The 22969-nt window shown below is 42.9% G+C and overlaps 1 protein-coding gene across 1 annotated transcript; it reads right to left on the bottom strand.

Moving 5' to 3' along the window:
• Positions 1 to 3337: 3337 nt before the first annotated feature.
• LOC139160166 (cholinesterase-like) lies at positions 3338 to 22652 on the bottom strand. Its single transcript, XM_070737760.1, has 5 exons — positions 22557 to 22652; positions 9655 to 11119; positions 7401 to 7564; positions 4392 to 4713; positions 3338 to 3922 (listed from the first exon to the last, which is right to left on the bottom strand). Coding segments are annotated over exons 2-4 (1620 nt in total). The 5' UTR covers positions 11109 to 11119; positions 22557 to 22652; the 3' UTR covers positions 3338 to 3922; positions 4392 to 4711.
• Between the last annotated feature and the right edge of the window lie 317 nt (positions 22653 to 22969).

The raw sequence follows: 22969 nt of genomic DNA, 5'->3' as shown, positions 1-22969 counted from the left end.
GAGTAACTTATCATTCTCCTCCTTCATTAGCAACTAACATTTTGAGCTCAATTGTGGTCATAAGTCAAGAACTCAAAGACCTTGGAATACTCATTTCCAATGACCTAAGTGACAGAGACAAATGCAACAACATTGCCAAAAAAGCACTAAGAGTCACAAACACAATTCTACGCAGCTTCTTCTCTAGAAACACCGATATACTAACCAGAGCATACAAAACATTTGTCAGACCAATTCTTGAATACAACTCACCTGTATGGAATCGACACTGCATAACAGACATTAATACAATTGAAGGAGTCCAGAAATACTTCACAAGAATAGTCCTCCACTCCTCCTCACGCAACAAATTACCTTACTCCTCCAGTCTTCAATTACTATGTTTAGAAAATTTACAGCTACACCGCCTCCGAACTGATTTAACTGTTGTTCATAAAATCATACATCACAATGTACTCCCTGTTAACGACTACTTCACCTTTAACAACAACAACACAAGAGCATGCAATAGACACAAACTAAATGTAAATCACTCCAAACTAGACTGTAGAAAATACGATTTCATCAATAGAGTGGTCAACGCCTGGAATTCACTAACGGACTCTGTTGTTTCTTCCCCCAATCCCAAAATCTTCAACCTTACATTATCTACAATAGACCTCTCCCCTTTTCTAAGAGGTCTGTAAGGGGCATGCGTAAGTGCACTTCTGTGCCTACCGTTCCTGTCCTAATGTGTTTTTTATCTTTTCTATCTCTACTTTATACTTGTTTTATGTTAAACATACTACAATACAATACTATATTTATATGACAAATAAAATAAAATAAAATAAAATAAGATAAACTAACTAATTAACTAACTAACTAACTAACTAACTAAATAAATAAATAAATAAATAAATAAATATATATATAAATATCTCTGCCTTCCTCTGCATGGCAGCATTGTACTAGTAAACTCTCCTTTCTGGCAATTTCCATCTCTGTTAGAGCGGTGCTTCTCAATTATTTTCTGTTATGCCATCCCCACCACCCCAGGAAGAAGTAAACATTTCGGCTGCTCCCCCCGCTCCAACTCTCCGATCTGGGCCCCAATGCCACACTCTCCTCCTCCCTGTCACTCATGTCTTCTTGGTCAGAGGAGCCTTCATCCGCAGATTCCACCGGGAGCAAAACAGGCCTGTGGCATGTGGATGACTCCCCCACATCCACAGTCCTTGGGGCAGGAGCTGGGCCAGAGCTAACCACAACATGTTCCATTGGTTGATTACTGTCACCGTCAGAAAGTTCTTCCTTATTTCCAGGTTGACTCTCCCCTTGGTCAGTTTCCATCCGTTGCTCCTGATCTGGCCCTCTGGTGCCCTGGAAAATAATGTGACCCCCTCCTCTCTGTGGCAACCCCTCAAATATCTGTATACTGCTATCATATCCCACCTGGCCCTCCTTTTTGCTAAATTTGTTTGTTTGTTTGTTTGTATTTATATGCCACTTACTCCAAGGGGTCCTGGATTGTTCCCATTCATACACGGGGGACTTTGGGGGGAATGCCCTAGATTCCTGGCATGGAGAACACCCTATAACCCAATCCTCTCCGTGTTTGCCCATTTTGGGCCACCAGACATATCTCAATGCTGGTGCCTTCATCCTGACCTCCCCTGGGTGCCCCATATGTGATGGCAAACCTATCGCACGGGTGCCACAGGTGGCACGCAGAGCCATATCTGCTGGCACGCGAGCCGTTGCCCTAGCTCAGCTCCAACATGCATATGTGTGCCGGCCAGCTGGTTTTTGGCTCGCACAGAGGCTCTGGAAGGCTCTTTTTGGCTTTCAGAGAGCCTCCGGGAGGATGGGAATTTTACAATGGGGGTCATTTTTACCCTCCCCTGGCTTCAGGGAAGCCTTTGGAGCCTTGGGAGGGTGGAACACAAGCCTCCTGGGCCCATCAGAAGTTGGGAAACAAGCCATTTCTAGCCTCCAAAGGACCTCCAGAGGACCTCCTCTGTTTTTGACCTCCCCAGGCATTGAATTATGAGTGCGAGCACTCATGCATACACTATAACGTGCACACACATTCTTTTGGCACCCGAGGAAAAAAAAGTTTGCCATTACTGTCTTAGACTATCCTCTTGTAGTGACAGAGGAGCGAGGACCCGATCACCCCACAATAGGCAGCCCCTTTGTGCCGCTAACTCATGTTGTCCTTTCCAAAAAGGTTGGACGTCGGGCTTTACCGACCCCTTCCTCCCCCTGTCTAAAACAATTTTTTTTTTAAATTTATTCATTTGTCCAATACACAAATACATAGGAAGAAAATAGACGTGAAGTGATATATATAAGGGTAAAAGTGAATATAGAGGAGAAGATATATGAAAGGAAGAAAATATATGTGATATATGAGATAAAGGAAAGACAATTGGACAGGGGATGAAAGGCACACTAGTGCACTTATGTACGCCCCTTATTGGCCTCTTAGGAACCTGGAGAGGTCAATCGTGGATAGTCTAAGGGAGAAATGTTGGGGGCTAGGGGTTGACACTATTGAGACCGGTAATGAGTTCCACGCTTCAACAACTCAATTGTTAAAGTCATATTTTTTACAGTCAAGTTTGGAGCGGTTCGTATTAAGTTTGAATCTGTTGCATGCTCTTGTGTTGTTGCGGTTGAAGCTGAAATAGTCACTAACCGGTAGGACGTTGCAGCATATGATCTTGTGGGCAATACTTAAATCGTGTTTTAGGCGCCGTAGTTCTAGGCTTTCTAGGCCCAGGATTGTTAGTCAATTTTCGTAGGGTATTCTGTTTCGAGTGGAGGAGTGAAGGGCTCTTCTGATGAAATATCTTTGGACGTTTTCAAGGGTGTTAATGTCTGAGATGTGGTATGGGTTCCAGACAGATGAGCAATGACAATGCAGAGGTTGGCGTCTTTTGTTGTCTTGACTGCAATATTTGCCAAGGAGGGCTCGTTCTTTCACGGTCCTCCCAGCTGGTAGGGCTGGTGTACACTTCCGAGAACGCAAGGCTGGCTGGAGCGGCCGCTCCCTCTGCAAAAGTCGAGTCTTCGGAGAAGGGCGGCATACAAATCTAATAAAACTTAAACTTAAAAGCAGGCATTCGCACCAGCAAATGTTGGTCCAAAATGGGGTGCGGGGAGGCCCATGCATGGTGGATGTGAACATTCATGGTGTGGTGTGCATGCGCGCAAGGGTGTGTACACACACATGCACAGGGGGCACGCATTGCAGCATGGATGCTGGCCGATGGGAGTGCTGTCCCACACACCGCATGTACTTTTAACACACAGTGATAAAAAGGTCCACCATCACTGATATAGAGTTTCCTTTTAATTTCAATATGCACTTTATTTAATCATAAAGGTTCAAAACATCATTTGTGGAAAGCGGCTAAAAGGAATATCTGCTCCAAGGAAGGAGAAATAATATGATTGGAAAAAAGATTACTATTATTAAGTTTGATGGCAGCTCATGAATACGATGTTATCATTGGTGGCGATGATGAGGATGACGGTGACAGCCATGATAATGAAGATGAAGATGATAATGATGATATGGACAAAATTAAGTTGTAATGGAGATGGTGGAAAAAACGGGGTTTCCCCAACTCACCTCTAATAGAACAAGGGTATAATGACGTTCATACTAATGACCCACAGTTTTAGAGCTATTACAGTAAATGTTTTATAGTATATTAGAGGTGAAGCTGACCCAAATGCACAACCCAGCCATATTTATAGATGTTTTCACACTCCCCATACCACCTCCCGTTTTTAATTGGCCTCTTTCTAAAGAAACTGTATCTATAGTATCTATACAGGAAATGGGAACCCTATATGAAGGATTTCCTTTCATACAAAGAAAGAATATAGGGGTTATTCCTTAAGATGCCCAATGAGTACACAGTGTTCCCTCGATTTCCACGGGGGATGCGTTCTAAGACTGCCCGCGAAAGTCGAATTTCCGCGAAGTAAAGATGCGGAAGTAAATACACCATTTTTGGCTATGGACAGTATCACAGGCCATCCCTTAACGCTTTAAACCCCTAAATTACAGTTTCTCATTCCCTTAACAACCATTTACTCACCATTATTACTGCTACTCACTATTGAATAAGACACTTAGTGATCCTGATATTTATAAACATAATTATTTATTAACAATAATTATTTTTTTTAATATTTTATATTTATTTTATATTTTTTTTGTTATTTATTTGCAAAAATTATTAGTTTGGTGATGACATATGACATCATTGGGTGGGAAAAAACGTGGTATAGGGAAAAAACCATGAAGTATTTTTTAATTAATATTTTTTGAAAAAACGTGGTACTGTATAGGCTATTCGCGAAGTTCGAACCCGCGAAAATCGAGGGAACACTGTATTCCTAAAATCATATGAATTTACTTGCATCCATGGCTAAATATATCTAGTCTATTGCCTTCCTAATTATACTACCTAAAGGGTCAGAGTTAGAAGTGGAGTTGGCACATGCCACCATTAGACTGGGTGGCTTTTGTTGAACTAAACCTAAAATTAAACCAATCCCTCCCAACCACTTTATTGGATTTTAGTTCTTCCTGTATAACAGTCAAACAATGCTCATATCTTGATTCAACTGGTACTCTTGGTTTTACATATCATATTCTATATTTCTGGTTCAACTTCCCAATTCACGAGTCCGGGTCTTCTGGAGATTTCTCTGCCAATGGAAAAAAGCAAGGGAAATATGTAAGAAACCAGGTTTAAAAAAATCAGAGGACCAAATAGTACTTCATATAACAGAATAGCTTAGTTTAGAAACATAGAGACATAGAAGATTGACCGCTGAAAAAGACCTCATGGTCCATCTAGTCTTCCCTTATCCTATTTCCTGTATTTTATCTTAAGATGGATCTATGTTTATCCCAGGCATGTTTAAATTCAGTGACTGTGGATTTACCAACCACGTCTGCTGGAAGTTTGTTCTAAGCATCTACTACTCTTTAGATAAAATAATATTTTCTCATGTTGCTTCTGATCTTTCCCCCAACTAACCTCAGATTTTGCCCCTTTGTTCTTGTGTTCACTTTCCTATTAAAAACACTTCCATCCTGGACCTTATTTAACCCTTTGACATATTTAAATGTTTCGATCATGTCCCCCCTTTTCCTTCTGTCCTCCAGACTATACAGATTGAGTTCATTAAGTCTTTCCTGATAGGTTTTGTGCTTAAGACCTTCCACCATTCTTGTAGCCCGTCTTTGGACCCGTTCAATTTTATTCTTTATATGAGATTTTGCTTGCTGTTCATGCGCAGAACCCAAATCTCACACAGGCACACATGGATACGCATTGGGGGGGCAGCTGCACACACATCCTGAACAATGCTACCGGAATGTTACACCTGACTGTTTCAGTAGCAGGCCATCACTGGTTGGCGTTAGTAGTTCTAGGGCAGTGTTTCCCAACCTTGCCAACTTAAAGATATTTGGACTTCAACTCCCAGAATTCCCCAGCCAGCGAATGCTGGCTGGGGAATTCTGGGAGTTGAAGTCCAGATATCTTGAAGTTGGCAAAGTTGGGAAACACTGCTCTAGGGAACACTTGGCCATGCCTTGTCCCTATATAAGCAACAGGCTTGGGGGAAGTTTGCACGGCAAACATTTGTTCAAAATTCATGGCCTTGTGGGAGCTCCGAATTTCAACACTTTGCTTGCAGATCGCTTTAACTCATCTAAGCTCATAGTCATATAATCTCACCATCTGAAAAGAACACAGAGAACTGTAAATCTGTTTGACGGACAGAATCACTTCAAAGGAATTTCCCTAATTGAGTTTTTGGCTTCGCTACTAGGACGTGTGCTTATCTCAGAGACAATTAAGCCGAGAACACTGCCAGCATGGACTAAAAATTAACCTGTTTTATTCTGGACTTTTTAATAGCAATGTAGTTTGTGTGTGTGTGTCTGTGTGTGGTTTTTAATCTGATCGTCGACCAGACAGAATTGCAGCATCCCTAAGTCACATGGTAAACATCTGCATCCTTCCCAGCTGGCTTCTGACAAGCAAAGTCAATGAAAGGAGCTGGATTCACTTAACAACCAGACGATTCACTTAATAACTGCAGTGACTCTCTTTTAACAACTGTGGCAAAAAAGCAATAAAGTCAGAGAGAATTCAATTAACAACCACCTTGCTTAACCCACCGGAATTGTATCCCAATTTTGGTCATAAATCATGGGCCATCTTTATCCTCCTACCTCACTTCTGCTTTAGGGTCTCAAGAACATATTCCTTCATTTCATCCTGATAATAATAATCTTGGGAAATACCGTATTTTTCGGGATATAAGACACACCTTAGTTTTAGGGCAGGTATTATTATTATTATTATTTATTATTTATTAGATTTGTATGCTGCCCCTCTCCGTAGACTCCGTAGGTAAATAGGGGAGCGGGGAATCTGCCTACAAGGTATTCATCTGGTTAGCGTCCTTAGTCTTGTCAGCTTCAGCACATTATTTTACCCATTGGTTAGGGCTGGAATAACCTTTTTTTGGAGGGAGTAACAACAAAACAAGCCTGCAAGAGGGAAGAGCCAGGAATATCGTTATCTCCTTGTTAGGGTTGGGAGAAAAAATCTTCAAAAAATCTACATTCAGAGTATAAGAAGCACCCCAATTTTCAGCCTCTTTTAAGGGGAAAAAGGGGCATCTTATTCTCTGAAAAATATGGTAGGTGGAACTGGATCTCCATGACTGTGGGATTTGGAGATGGTCTTCCCTCGCCTCAAACAGACACTTATCTGCTACAGCCTACGGGATCCCAGGCAGTTTCTCTTGCCCATAATATACAGTGATACCTCTACTTACGATCTTAATTCATTCCGTGACCCGGAATGACTAAGCAATTTTTCCCATAGGAATCAATGTAAAAGAAAATAATGCGATTGGGGAAGCCACATGGAGGGTGGAGGCCCTCTTTCCTCCCAGGAGATTCCTAGAGAGGCCCCATGGATGCTTCTCCCTGCCTTTTCCAGCCCTGTTTCTTCCCAGGAGATTCCTAGAGAGGCCCCATGGATGCTTCTCCCTGCCTTTTCCAGCCCTGTTTCCTCCCAGGAGATTCCTTGAGAGGCCCCACGGAGACTTCTCCCCGCATTTTCTGGTTACAGTTTTGGAGGCTTGGGTTTGTAAGTGAAAAAAAATTCTTGAGAAGAGGCAAAAAAAATCTCGAACACCTGGTTCTTATCTAGGCAGGTTCGTAAGTAGAGGCATTCTTAGGTAGAGGTACCACTGTACTATTCTAGCCATTTTTCCTACAGTATTCTCACAAACCAGATGTCCCTCCACTGGTGCTGTCATGCTACTATACAGTGAGAGGATTTAGTTCCCCAAAGACCTTAACTCACATGATTGTATGTCGTTCGCGGGAAGGTTAGCCAGGAAGTCGCAGAGCGGGGCAGGTGACAGCCGTTTGAGCTGGGGTGCTCCTGTGCTGATGTGAAAGAAATTCTGCTCCGTGGCGTCGTACAAGGGCCATTGTACCTCACCAGGCTTTGACGCCGTTGGAGTCCTGCAAAGGCAATTGAGAAATTATAGAAGGATAGAAACATAGAAGACTGACGGCAGAAAAAGACCTCATGATCCATCTAGTCTGCCCTTTTCCTATTTTCTGTATGTTATCTTAGGATGGATATATGTTTATCCCAGACATGTTTAAATTCAGTTACTGTGGATTTACCAACCACGTCTGCTGGAAGTTTGTTCCAAGCATCTACTACTCTTTCAGTCAAATAATATTTTCTCATGTTGCTTTTGATCTTTCCCCCAACTAACTTCAGATTGTGTCCCCTTGTTCTTGTGTTCAATTTCCTATTAAAAACACTTCCCTCCTGGACCTTATTTAACCCTTTGACATATTTAAATGTTTCGATCATGTCCCCCCCTTTTCCTTCTGTCCTCCAGACTATACAGATTGAGTTCATTGTCTTTCCGGATACGTTTTATGCTTAAGACCTTCCACCATACTAAAATTGGAAAGGAGAAAATATCCCCAAAGAAGAGGAGGTTATTAAGAAAATATTAGACTGCGCTGAAATGGATATGATGACAAGACGGTTAAAAGACCAAGAAGAAACAGAATTTTATGAGATTTGGAATAAAGTGTATATATGGATAAATAAGAACAAGTAAAAGTAAAAAGAATAGAAGAATTGTAGAAGTATGGATATGATTTCAACTTTGTGTTGGATGTAGTTTATATATGAAGATTTGTTATATAAGGTTAAAAAAGTTTCTTCTTTTCATTTAAAGTAATAAGTAGAGTTATAGCATTAACAATGTATTCTTTTTTCTGTATTGAAATTTAACTTCTAGAATAAGCGGGGAAGTTGCAACCCCATTTTTAGGTTAAATGTATGTTTGTCAGTTTTGTCTATTTTACGAAAATTAATAAAATTTATTGGGGGGGAAAAAAGACCTTCCACCATACTTGTAGCCCATCTTTGGACCCGTTCAATTGTATCGATATCTTTTTGTAGGTGAGGTCTCCAGAACTGAACACAGTATTCCAAATGTGGTCTCACCAGCACTCTATATAAGGGGATCACAATCTCCCTCTTCCTGCTTGTTATACCTCTAGCTATGCAGCCAAGCATCCTACTTGCTTTTCCTACCGCCCGACCACAGTGCTCACCCATTTTGAGACTGATTACAAAGAATCTCTTGCCTGTTTATAAGAACTGCAGGTTTTGATTTATTCTCTGCAGTTGCACAGTTCATGCTATCTGGAAAATGGGAAACTGGGGAGATATGAAACACACATACCCCCAGGTTCATTCAGGTTAATCAGTTCTATGACTGACCCCTATCAAGAGACTCATTCTTGAAAAAGACAAGCAAAACTCTGTTTATATGGACCAGAGGGGTGAATTCAGTAATGGGCTGCTGCCCCTATGGGGAGGCAGTGTTGGTAGTAAGTTTATGCACTATTTATTGAATACTTAATAGGTTTTTTTATTGTCCTTCCTTCTCTAGTACCTTGGTACAGTGTTTCCCAACCTTGGCAACTTGAAGATATTTGGACTTCAACTCCCAGAATTCCCCAGCCAGCGAATGCTGGCTGGGGAATTCTGGGAGTTGAAGTCCAGATATCTTCAAGTTGCCAAGGTTGGGAAACACTGCCTTAGTATGATCCTTAACTACTTTTAAAATAAGAAATAATCAAGTTGTATGTTTTTACCCATAAAATGCTTTAATAATTTTAATCATTATCTGGAACTGAACTTTTATAGCAATTAAAGAAAATTGAGCTATTTGCCTGATCTGTTATCCTACTGAACCTTGTGGGTTCAGTACAAAACCTTCAAATGTTACTGTGCTCCTCAACAAATAATGCTGTCTATCATTTGTCCTTTTTGTGGCTATTCAAATAATATACTTAATCAACTGAAAAAGAGTCCAAGCCCCTGTTTGAAAACTTATCTTGGTCAGTAAGCCACTCCCACACAGTCACGTGACCTTTAAGCCACTCCCACACAGTCACATGGCCGGCACGCCACTCCTATCCAGTCACGTGACCATCAAGCCACACCCACAAAATAAATCACACCCACAGCATGGCGGTAAAATTTTTGGCAGCCCATCGCTGGGTGAATTCCTTACCCGCTTCTAGCAAACTGTGCCCAGTATGTCATCGTCTGACGGCTCAAGGCTTCCTCGGCCTTGGTGATGGATCGGTTCGTTGCCGACGCCATGGTACCAAAGACGTAAGGTATCTCTGCTCTGTGGGGCGTCCCTACCCACTCAGGCCATCCAGAGCCAGAAGGGTGGTGACTGAAGGAGTAAACATACACCGGTTTCTTAGCTTTTCTGATCTTCGCAGCAAGTTCAACCAAGGGACACACCATGAAATAATCTCGCATGTACTGAGAGAAGGCCAAACGGTATTGCCCGTGGTTAGCTTCACTGAATTTCTGAGCGACGGTGTGCGCAACTTCTTTTGTGGTCCCTCTTTGCATTGTCACCGTCACCCCTTGGAGAAGTTGCTCCCATGTTAATACTCCCCCATTTGTTTTTGTGCTCGAATACATAAGCAATACAAAAGCAGAGCCTTCATCGTCAGTGACCCCGGTAAGAATTGGTTTTCCCTGAAGAATGGCCGCGACCAGCAGATTTGGAACTTCGCCTGGGAGGAAAACGCCATCTGTGGTCAACGAATTGATCAGGGTCAGACGTGTAAAGTTCTCGCTCCCAAAGTCTATCCCCTGCAGGCAGCTCAACACAGCACTGTCGTTATCTTTGGCGCACCCCACTTCTTTGCTGAGCATTATCGCATCTGTGCGGGCCTCTTGGGGGCTCTTCCAGGGCCAAATGGCATTGGGGACGCCGCTCTGGAGCACGGCACGGGCAAAAAGGGGCTGGCTCAGAGGGGAAAGGAGATGGCAGCCCACCAAAGCTGCTCCTGCACTTTGCCCAACCAGAGTCAACTGAGCTGGATCGCCCCCAAAGACACCTACATTCTCCTTCAGCCACTTCAAGGCTAAATGCTGGTCCCACAAGCCCACGTTTCCTGGGGCGTAGGGCGGCAGGTACAAAAAGCCTAGGCCCCCCAAGCGATAATTCATGGAAACCACGACGACTTTCTCTGTAGCAGACAAGATGGCTCCGTTATAGATATCTAGTGAGGCTGTGCCGGTGATAAAGCCCAGGCCTTGGATCCATACAATGACAGGCAGTAGCCTTGAGGGTCGAGGGTGGGGCGCCCAGATGTTAACAGAGAGACAGTCCTCTGAAAGAGGCGTTTTGGGGACCCATATGTCTTTATCAGGAAGGTTGGGAATATCGGTCTGGGGACATGAGTTGCCAAAACGGGTGGCCTCCAATACTTCACTCCACGGCTGACGTGGGACGGGCTTTTGAAAACGGAGTTTGCTCACCGGAGGTTCCGCGTAGGGGATTCCCAGATAAGCCGTCACGGCACCAGATCGAGTCGAGACAATTTTGCCTCTAACAGGGCCACTGCTGGTCACTACCGGAGGGTCGTTATGGGAAGCACATTTGCAAACCAGTGAGAGGAAGAAGAAAAAGGTCAAACATGACCAGAGGGAACGAAGCATAGTAGCTATATCTGAAAGAATCAGAAACATAAAATGGTTGACTGGATATAACTCCTGTATAACGCAAACTACGTTGAGTATATGAATGCATAAATCCATTTAAGTATATATTTTGGAAAGCTTAAACTGGTTTTGATGCAACTCAAGCCAAGCCAGACTGAGTAGCTGTGGGGTTTTGGAAACCTGCTAGTTCAAGATAACTTCTATCTTCAGTTCTAGATGGGTAACTTAATAATAATAATAATAATAATAATAATAATAATAATAATAATATAGTAATAACAACAACAACAACAATAATAATAATAATAATAATAATAATAACAAGAATAGAATAGAATAGAATTTTATTGGCCAAGTGTGATTGGACACACAAGGAATTTGTCTTGGTGCATATGCTCTCAGCGTACATAAAATAAAATATACATTTGTCAAGAATCATGTGGTACAACACTTAATGATTGTCATAGGGGTTAAATAAGCAATGAAGAAGCAATATTAATAAAAATCTTAGGATATAAGCAACAAGTTACAGTCATACAGTCAACATGGGAGGAAATGTGTAAAAGGAATGATGAGAAAAACTAGTAGAATAGAAGTGCAGATTTAGTAGAAAGTCTGACAGTGTTGAGGGAATTATTTGTTTAGTAGAGTGATGGCGTTCTGGAAAAAACTGTTCTTGTGTCTAGTTGTCTTGGTGTGCAGTGCTCTGTAGCGACGTTTTGGGGGTAGGAGTTGAAACAGTTTGTGTCCAGGATGTGAGGGGTCAGTAAATATTTTCCCCACCCTCTTTTTGACTCGTGCAGTATACAGGTCCTCAATGGAAGGCAGGTTGGCAGCAATTGCTTTTTCTGCAGTTATTATAATAATAATAGGAAGAGGAAGAACAGGAGGAGGAGGAGGGTCCTCGGAGGTCTTCTAGTCTAACCCCCTGCTTGGACAAGAGGCCCTGCACTACTTCAGACAAATGGTTATAGCTTTGACTCAGAAAGACCCAGTACACAAGCTGGGGGCCACTCTGGACAGATAAAAGCAGATGGTAGCCATTGCTACAAGGGCCTTTGCACAACTTCAGGCTGTGTTTCAAGTATACCCATTCCTGGATCTGCCCGCAGGCACTCATTCCCCTGTGATTTCCTGATTGGACTATTGCAACATGTTTAACATGGGGATGATCTTGGTTCAGGCAATTGCTAGTGGGAATTACACAGAGTATATGACACCCTTGGTGTGTGGGTTTGTGGGTTTGTTTTGTGTATATGTTTGTGTGTTTGTGTGTGTGTGTGTGTGTGTGTGTGTGTGTAGCCTAGAGGCCACTGCTTTGTAAGGCAGAGACCCAGGTTCAAATCCCAATAAGGGTATGGCTACCTGATGAGGGCATATAAGCCCAAAATAGATCTATAATAGTCTCCCTTCCTTTTCATTATCAGCAAAAATATGTTTCAAAGATTTTCACGGGTATAGGTATGTATGTTTTGGCGTGTTTGGGTCTTTTCCCATATAAGATCAAGAGTGTTTTTGCGATGTTTCGACGAGATCACACTCGTCATCTTCAGGCTGGTGTTTTGGGCTTCATGCTGCTGCAAATAAAGTGTAGTTTATTTATAAAGAGTGGTGGGATGTGTAGAACTGCTGCAAGTAAGCAAGGCCAGCCTAAAGGTGACGAGTGTGATCTCGTCAAAATGTGGCAAAGACACTCTCGATCCTATATGGGAAAAGACCCAAATATAAAAAATATATATAAGTCCCAATGAGGGTATGGCTAGCTGATGAGGCCAAAATAAGTCCGAAATAGATCTATCATAGTCTCCCTTAATTTTCAAATTCAGCAAAAACATGTGACACATACAAAATATAGTTTGTCGGCTATGAATAAATTAACTGCCTTGGAAATGGCCCTGGGTTGGGCCGAGAGGCAAAAAAGGAGCTCTAAAGTTCCTTCAATATACCAGGGTGATTCGACACAAGAAACATGTAACCTTCCCTGGTACAGAGCTGAAGGGATTGGATACTGCAGCCTAGAGGTTAATTCTCTGCCTTACAAGGCAAAGGTTGGAGTCCCAGTGAGGGTAGAAACGTAGAAACATAGAAGACTGACGGCAGAAAAAGACCTCATGATCCATCTAGTCTGCCCTTATACTATTTTCTGTATTTTATCTTAGGATGGATATATGTTTATCCCAGGCATGTTTAAATTCAATTACTGTGGATTTATCTACCACGTCTGCCGGAAGTTTGTTCCAAGGATCTACTACTCTTTCAGTGAAATAATATTTTCTCACGTTGCTTTTGATCTTTCCCCCAACTAACTTCAGATTGTGTCTCCTTGTTCTTGTGTTCACTTTCCTATTAAAAACACTTCCCTCCTGAACCTTATTTAACCCTTTGACATATTTAAATGTTTCGATCATGTCGCCCCTTTTCCTTCTGTCCTCCAGACTATACAGATTGAGTTCATTAAGTCTTTCCTGATACGTTTTATGCTTAAGACCTTCCACCATTCTTGTAGCCCATCTTTGGACCCGTTCAATTTTGTCAATATCTTTTTGTAGGTGAGGTCTCCAGAACTGAACACAGCACTCCAAATGTGGTCTCACCAGCACTCTATATAGCGGGATCACAATCTCCCTCTTCCTGCTTGTTATACCTCTAGCCACGCAGCCACGCATCCTACTTGCTTTTCCTACCGGGTATGGCTAGCTGATGAGGCCAAAAGAAGGCCAAAATAGATCTTTCCTAGTCTCCCTTAATTTTCAAATTCAGCAAAAACGTGTGACATATATATATATATATATATATATATATGTATGCTTTGCTTATTGATTAGTAGCATTAATACATGTTATTAACATCAATATATGTTAAAAGAACAGATTTGCATTGGTGAAATAATTTAGCCAAGCACCATATTGAGCTCAAAGGCTTAATATTCTGGCTTGCTTTGTACTTTAGGAGAAGGCATGCAAGAGGAAGTAAAACCACAGGCTTGCAAATATTGCTTAAGTATTACATAAGTAGAACACAAGAATTTCCGGAATTGCCGTTATATTATGAAAATTTGTAGTTACCGTAACTTATGCACACCTACAGCTAGATGTGTCTACACAGAGAGATGAGTGGCAAACAAATTTAATTAATAACTAAAATAAAATAAGTGCTACAGGAGTCTTAGCCATAAAACAGAAAGGTGACATGTTGCTTGTGGTTTTTGTGGTTTCGCGGTGTAAAAGACTTGGCTGTAAACAATGAGGTTACAAGGGTTTTTTAAGGAAACCTCCCCATGTTAACAGCAGTGGTGGCGCAGTGGTTAGAATGAAATATTGCAGCCTAACTTTGTCCACAGGCAAGAATTTGAACCTGACTGGCTCAAGTTTGACTCAACTTTCCTTCCTTTACTGTGATCGGTAAAATGAGGGCACAGATTGTTGGGCGTGGGGAGCAGATATGCAGTAATGGGCAGCCAAAATTTGTACTGCCACACTGTGGGTGTGGCTTATTTTGTGGGTGTGGCTTAATGGTCATGTGACCAGGTAGGAGTGGCTTGAACAATCATCATCGTTCAAGTGAACTGTTAAGTCCTGGACTTACAACCTTATCATTGTCACAGTCACTCATGCCCTCATCACCTCGAGGTTCGATTACTGCAACGCTCTCTACATGGGGCTACCTTTGAAAAGTGTTCGGAAACTTCAGATCATGCAGAACGCAGCCGCGAGAGTCATCGTGGGGCTTCCAAGATTCGCCCACGTTTCCTCAACACTCCGTGGCTTGCATTGGCTGCCAATCAGTTTCCCGTCACAATTCAAAATGTTGGTCATGACCTTTAAAGCCCTACATGGCATTGGACCAGATTACCTCCGGAACCGCCTGCTACCGCACGAATCCCAGCGACCGGTAAGGTCCCACAGAGTTGGCCTTCTCTGGGTCCCATCGACTAAACAATATTGTTTGGCGGGCCCCAGTGGAAGAGCCTTCTCTGTGGTGGCCCCGGCCCTCTGGAACCAACTCCCCCGGAGATTAGAATTGCCCCCACCCTCCCTGTCTTTCGTAAACTACTCCCCCAGGCATGGGGGAGTTGAGATATTCCTTGCCCCTAGGCCATTACAAGTTATGCATGGTATGTTTGTGTGTATGTTTGGTTTTATAATAAGGGTTTTTAGTTGTTTTATTATTGGATTGTTACATGCTGTTTTTATCATTGTTGTTAGCCACCCCGAGTCTACGGAGAGGGGCGGCATACAAATCCAATAAATAAATAAATTGTCACTCACTGGGGTGACAATTTGCTTTGCAAATCCTTCCTGGGTCACACACACCCGCCTCAGGCTGCGTAGCTAGGCAAACAAGTGCTGCCAGAAGCATAAATGCTGCCGGCACCATTTTTACCCACACCTTCTGCTTGCACTCAGGTGGGAGGTAACCACCTGAGACTGGAGGGGAGCCAGGCAGGAAAGATGGAAGCTCATCCGAGACCAGGAAGGAGGAAAGAGGAAAAAAGCAAGGAGTGCAGACGCAGACACAGCAGCAGAGAAAAAAAGGGGAGCTGAGCCGAGACCAGTAATCCAGGAAGTGACAGCCGCCAATCAGCTGGAGCTGTGCATGCATCTTCATTTCTGCCGGTGGAACTGTGTCCTGCCTGCTGCCCACCCCTGCCGATATGCCAATATTGTAAACCACCCACAGAGTGCTATAAAGCACAATGGAGCAATATATAAGTCTAAGTCAGACCTGGACAAAGGGCGGCCTGCGAGCTGCATCCGGCCCGCCCACTGTCTGTGACCAGCCTGCCCGCTATCTGTGACCAGTTTCCTGGAGGAGGAAGCCATGGAGTGGGGGGGGGGCAAGCGCCTCGAATGAACAGGACAAAAAAGCACCCACCAACAAGGCTCTCTTAGAGCCCCACCGTCAAGGGACAAATCGGGGCCGCCCCTTTTAGTCCCATTTTGCCGCAGGAAAGCAACAATCCCTCCTTCTTCATGGCTCTCTCCTCTCTGCAGTGTTGGACAAAAGGCAGCGGATTGGGAGGGGGGGCAGTTGCTGAGGCTCAGGCAGTGTTCCCTCTAAGTTGAGTTGTGCGCTATAGTGCAGGAGATTTAAAATCTCAGCCCAGAAGATTGCAATTCTAGAGCAGAGGACTGACCTCTGTGCTAGAATTGGCAAACTGTGCTAAGATTTTAAATTCCCGCACTATGGCGCATAGTTAAGGAGGAAAGGTGAGAAAGAAAGGGGCCAATTGCAGGCCCGCTTTCCTTCCCGCCCCTTTAACCCTTTCTCCTTCCAGCTAGGTTGGGTAAGACCCTTACCATGGGGTGCTGGTGGTTGCGGATCCTCCAGACTGCCGCCAGCCCGATGTCCATCCATGGGGGTGGGGAGGGCAGATATGCCAGACTGACAATGTCCATCCATGGGGGGGGGGGGCAACGACCGGGGACTAACGACACTGGCACCCACCCAATCAATACCTTCCCCCAGAGATCATTACACTCAAGTCTGGAGTCATGAGTATCTTCTGGTTATATGGAAGGTAGATTAATAATAATAATAATAATAATAATAATAATAATAATAATAATAATAATAATAATAATTTGTTAGATTTGTATGCCGCCCCTCTCCAAAGACTAGGGGTGGCTCACAACAATAATAAAAGACAATATAGCAGTGAAACAAATCTAATATTAAAAGAATATATATACAGTATATATATATAAAACCCCAGCAATTAAAACCATACAACACATACTTACCAAACATAAAATATAAAAGCCTGGGGGAGGTGTCTCAGTTCCCTCATGCCTGGTGATATAGGTGGGTCTTGAGTAATTTGTGAAAAACAAGGAGGGCGGGGGCCGTTCTAATCTCCGGGGGAAGTTGATTCCAGAGGGCTGGGGTCGCCACAGAGAAGTCTCTTCCCCTGGGGCCCGCCAAACTACATTGTTTGGTCGACGGGACCCGGAGAAGGCCAACTCTGTGGGACCTTATCAGTCGCTGAGATTTGTGCAGTAGAAGACAGTTCCGAAGGTACTCTGGTCCAATGCCATGTATGGCTTTAAAGGTCATTACCAACACTTTGAATTGTGACCGGAAACTGATCGGCAGCCAGTGCAGGCCATGGAGTGTTGTAGAAAAGTGGGCGAATCTGGGAAGCTTCACGATAGCTCTCGCGGCCACATTCTGCACGATCTGAAGTTTCCGAACACTTTTCAAAGGTAGCCCCATGTAGAGTGCGTTGCAGTAATTGAACCTTGAGGTGATGAGGGTATGAGCGACTTTGAGCAATGACTCCCTGTCCAAGTAGGGCCACAACTGGTGCACCAGGCGAACCTGGGCAAATGCCCTCCTCGCCACAGCCAAAAGATGGTGTTCCAATGTTAGCTGTGGATCGAGGAGGAAGCCCAAGTTGCGAACCCTCTTTGAGGGGGTCAATAATTCCCCCCCCAGGGTAATGGATGGACAGATGGAATTGTCCTTGGGAGGCAAAACCCACAGCCACTCCGTCTTGTCTGGGTTGAGTTTGAGTCTGTTGACACCCATCCAGTCCCCAACAGCCTCCCGGCACCGGCACATCACTTCCACTGCTTCGTTGACTGGACATGGGGTGGAGATGTATAACTGGGTATCATCGGCGTACTGATGATACCTCACCCCATGCCCTTGGATGATCTCACCCAGCGATTTCACCCAGCCAGCTTAGATGATGCCCACCTGCAATATGTTTTTATTTTGGGTTTCCATGAAGTACTTTGTGTTTTTATTTATCCGATTGTAAGCCACCTAGAGTCACAGAAAGTGATATGAGGGGCTATAAGAATTGAGCAAATCAATCAACCAATCAAATTCTGAGATATTGTGAACTTTCAACTAGAGGGAGAGAAACAGGGAGGGAGACGTTCGTGGCTCAGGTTCAAAAAAACCTGAAAAGATTAGGAAGAGTTGGAGAATGAAGAAAACAGAAGGCTCTTTGACAATGACAGTGTAAAAGATTACCTTATCAAGGACACAAGAAAGTCAATTTTCCACTTGACATTTTCAACCTGCCAACCTTTCCGTCAAGTCAATTTGCCTCAGTGGCAAGTATAAAACCCGGCAAATAAAGTGATGATTTTATTAGTTGGACTTGTATGCCGCCCCTCTCCGGAGACTATGATGATAATGATAGTATCCATTCAATTGTGCCCAACTCTTGGCAAATACATTACGATTGCTTAACGATCGGGGTTCTTCTTCCTCTTATTAATTCCTGGTTCCGCCTTTTCTCAATCTATCCTATTCTCATAATATTTTGAAACCCATTTCTTGGTTGTGTCAAGGGAAAATGTCTGTGTCAATAAAATGATGCCACCGGGGGTCACCTTGTAGGGGAAATGGGTGGTATAAACATTTAATAAATGCAATAAATAAAAAGATATTCCATCTGTGATTAAAGCTCCCTGGATTGTTTCCAACACTTGGTGTCTTGTTATCATTTACCTATACCTCGATACAAGTCTTTCTCATTTAATAATTAATAATAATAATAATAATAATAACAACAACAACAACAACAACAACAACAACAACAGAGTTGGAAGGGACCTTTGAGGTCTTCTAGTCCAACCCCCTGCTTAGGCAGGAAACCCTACACTATTTCAGACAGATGGTTATCCAACATCTGCTTAAAAACTTCCAGTGTTGGGGCATTCACAACTTCTGGAGGCAAGCTCTTCCACTGATTAATTGTACTAACTGTCATTTCTCCTTAGTTCTAAGTTGCTTCTCTCCTTGTTCAGCTCCCACCCATTGCTTCTTGTTCTACCCTCAGGAGCTTTTGAAAATAGGTTGACTCTCTCTTCTTTGTGGCAACCCCTGAGATATTGGAAGACTGCTATCATGTCTCCCCTGGTCCTTCTTTTCATTAAACTAGCCATGCCCAGTTCTTGCAACCATTCTTCATATGTTTTAGCCTCTTAGTCCCCTTATCATCTTTGTTGCTCTTCTCTGCACTCTTTCTAGAGTCTCAACATCCTTTGTGCATCGTGCCGACCAAAACTGAATGCAGCATTCCAAGTGTGGCCTTACCAAGGTCTTAGTAAGGCCACGGTTTTGTATCTCATCACTTCAAGACCAGATGAAAACTGGTATTTCACAGAACTTGCCCAAGGCAAGTTATTTATTTATTTATTCATTCATTCATTCATTCTTTCATTCATTGAAATTTTTATGCTGCTCGCTCCCTAAGGACTCTGGGCAGCTCATAACCAAAACTAACATGCAAAATTTATTTATTTATTTATTTATTTATTATTTAGATTTGTATGCCGCCCCTCTCCGCAGACTCGGGGCGGCATACAAATTTAAAATACTTTTAAAAACCTATAAAGCAATTTAAAAACAGTTAAGATAAAATAATAAACCCATGCATAACATATATAATGCCGGATCTCAATAGTTATCATCATCAGATCAACGGCCTCAGGCTTGCCGGAAAAACCAGTTCTTTACCACTTTCCGGAAGGCCAGAAGGGTGGGGGTAGTCCAGATCTCAGGAGGTAACTGGTTCCAGAGAGTCGGAGCAGCCACAGAGAAGGCCCTCCCCTGCAGACCCTTCAGCCAACACTGTTTAGTTGACGGGATCTGGAGAAGGCCAACTCTGTGGGCCCTTACCAGTTGCTGGGAGCTATGAGGTAGAAGGCGGTCTCGAAAATAGTCTGGCTTAGGGCTTTAAATTTATTTATTTATTTTTATTTATTTGTGCAATACACAATGAGAGTTTTAGTGGGTATATATATATACACACATAGTAAAATACATGATGAAGGTTATAGAGGAGATATTCATAGTAAAATATATCTAAGAAAGAATAGAAAATAAGATATAGTAATAGAACATATCAATGAAAGAATAGAAGAGATATAGGAATAGAAGAAAGGAATAGGAGATATAGGAGAGCAATAGGACAGGGGACGGAAGGCACTCTAGTGCACTTGTACTCGTCCCTTACTGACCTCTTAGGAATCTGGAGAGGTCAACCGTAGATAATGTTTGGGGGGTTTGGGGATGACACTATGGAGTCCGGTAATGAGTTCCACGCTTCGACAACTCGGTTACTGAAGTCATATTTTTTACAGTCAAGTTTGGAGCGCTTAATATTAAGTTTAAATCTATTGTGTGCTCTTGTGTTGTTGTGGTTGGAGCTGAAGTAGTCGCCGACAGGCAGGACGTTGCAGCATATGATCTTGTGGGCAATACTTAGATCTTGTTTAAGGCATCTTAGTTCTAGGCTTTCTAGGCCCAGGATTGAAAGTCTAGTCTCGTAGGGTATTCTATTTCGAGTGGAGGAGTGAAGGGCTCTTCTGGTGAAGTATCTTTGGACATTTTCAAGGGTGTTAATGTCTGAGATGCGATATGGGTTCCAAACAGATGAGCTGTATTCGAGGATGGGTCTGGCAAAAGTTTTGTAAGCTCTGGTAAGTAGTGTGAGATTGCCAGAGCAGTAATAACCAACACCTTGAATTGCTGATCGGGAGCCAGTGCAGTCCACGGAGGATTGGTGTAATGTTGGTGTACCTAGGTGTACCCACCACAGCTCACGCAGTTGCATTCTGGACCAACTGTAGACTCCAAATACCCTTCAAGGGTAGCCCCATGTAGAGCATGTTGCAATAGTCTAATCATGAGGTGACAAAGGCATGAGTGACTGCGAGAAGGCCCTCCTTCATGCAGTAATATTGCCCATTAATTTGCACCGGTGATGGGCTACCAAATCCTTTACTACCACACTGTGGGCGTGGCTTATCCATTTTGTTTCAACATCTTTCAGTGCAAATTGGGTGCTCTAGAGCAATGTTTCCCAACCTTGGCAACTTGAAGATATCTGGACTTCAACTCCCAGAATCCCCCAGCCAGCATTCGCTGGCTGGGGAATTCTGGGAGTTGAAGTCCAAATATCTTCAAGTTGCCAAGGTTTGGAAACACTGCTCTAGAGCTCCATTTTCGCTACCCCACTGCGTTCTCCCCCATCCGGGCAGTAGCCCACCCCTGATTATCTACTATATAAAGTGTATGTACACACACACACGCACAGCTCTTCTAAAATTATACACATTCAAACTCATTTACTGTGATAGGAAAAACATACCCAGAGCCCAGAAGGGAAAAAAAGAAATAAAAATTTTGCTACCGGTACTGCGTACCCAGTGTTGGGCTCGTCCGGGAACAGTCAGGAACGCAGTTCCGGTAGCAAAATTTGGAGCTCCACCCCAGAGCACCCAATTTGCACTGAAATATGTTGAAACAAAATGCATAAGCCACGCCCACAGTATGGTAATTAAAATTTTGGTAGCCCATCACTGTGCGTACCTGACCGTACCCGTAGGAGCCCATCACTGATTTGTACCCAAGAATTGAAAGAGGTTGTGCACTTTTCTGTTCTTCGCCATCCAAACACGGAAATGTTCCAGGTAAGTGGTCTTCTTACCTGGTCTACTTTTTTGTTTTTTCGAAAATGGGATAAGTAATCAATAGGGTTGGCTCACACAAAACAAATAGCCAGATAGTTGTTGTTGTTGTTGTTGTTGTTGTTATTATTATTATTATTATTATTATTATTATTATTATTATTTATTAGATTTGTATGCCGCCCCTCTCAGTAGACTCGGTGCTGCCTCCCACCGGGCCAGATCCTTGCACACCAAGACAACTAGACACAAGAACAGTTTTTTTCCCAAACGCCATCACTCTACTAAACAAATAATTCCCTCAACACTGTCAGACTTTCTAGTAAATCTGCACTTCTATTCTACTAGTTTTTCTCATCATTCCTATCATCCTTTTCCTCCCACTTAGGACTGTATGACTGTAACTTGTTGCTTGCATCCTAAGATTTTTTATTAATATTGATTGTTTCTTCATTGCTTATTTGACCCCTATGACAATCATTAAGTGTTGTACCACATGATTCTTGACAAATGCATCATTTTCTTTTATGTACGTTGAGAGCATATGCACCAAGACAAATTCCTATTCTATTCTATTCTATTCTATTCTATTCTAGATAACGTAACCTGTTAGAGATCATGTGGCTCGCCCAAAACAAATAGCCAGATAGTTGATCTTGCTGCCTCCCACCGGGCCAGATCCTTGCTGTGGAGGAGATATTCCTACTTAATGACAAGGTGGGCCAAACACAAATCTAGAATAACACCTCTTTCCTTTCTCTGCTTTCATTTCCCAACTGCTTTCCTAACTTCAACTCCAACCTGCGGGTTATCAGAACACATTCATTTATCTATTTATTTATTTATTTTGTCCAATATACAATGAGGGTTTTAGTGGGTATATATCTATATACACATAGTAAAATACATGATGAAGGTTATAGAGGAGATACTCATAGTAAAATATATCTAAGAAATGATAGAAAAGAAGGTATAGTAATAGAACATTGTTGTCATTGTTGTCTTATCATACCTGCTTTCTCAATCGGCACTAGCTGGGAATGGTCTGTCCGTGCAGGAAAATGAGATTGTCCTTGGGTTTGCCCCTTGGTGCTCTCCTGCCAGAGAGTGTGTCAGGGAAAGAACCTGTTGCCTCCTCTTCTCCTCTTCCTTATCTTCTGCCTTCTCTCCTCCCCTTCAAGCTGCCACTCCCCTAACAAGCCAAAGCTGCTGATTTCCAAAGTTAGCAAACCACCAAGACCAGACGCAGGATGAAAGGCAGCCCAGTACAAAGAGATCAGGACTCACAATCTCCACAGATGTGCAAGTGGGTGTTTTCTTCATCATAGAAACATAGAAGACTGGTGGCAGAAAAAGACCTCATGGTCCATCTAGTCTGCCCTTATACTATTTCCTGTATTTTATCTTAGGATGGATATATGTTTA

Source organism: Erythrolamprus reginae, chromosome 2, assembly GCF_031021105.1.
Source record: "Erythrolamprus reginae isolate rEryReg1 chromosome 2, rEryReg1.hap1, whole genome shotgun sequence".
NCBI classification, from domain to species: domain Eukaryota; kingdom Metazoa; phylum Chordata; class Lepidosauria; order Squamata; family Dipsadidae; genus Erythrolamprus; species Erythrolamprus reginae.
Note: the sequence above shows the minus strand (reverse complement) of the source record. Positions and strands in the feature narration are given on the sequence as shown.

Excerpts from the sequence above, each read along its gene's own strand:
- LOC139160166 (XM_070737760.1), bottom strand. The coding sequence starts at position 11,108 with ATGCTTCGTTCCCTCTGGTCATGTTTGACCTTTTTCTTCTTCCTCTCA. Across the intron at positions 7,565-9,654 it reads GCACAGTTTGCTAGAAGCGG|GACTCCAACGGCGTCAAAGC; the intron begins GTAAGGAATTCA and ends TTGCCTTTGCAG.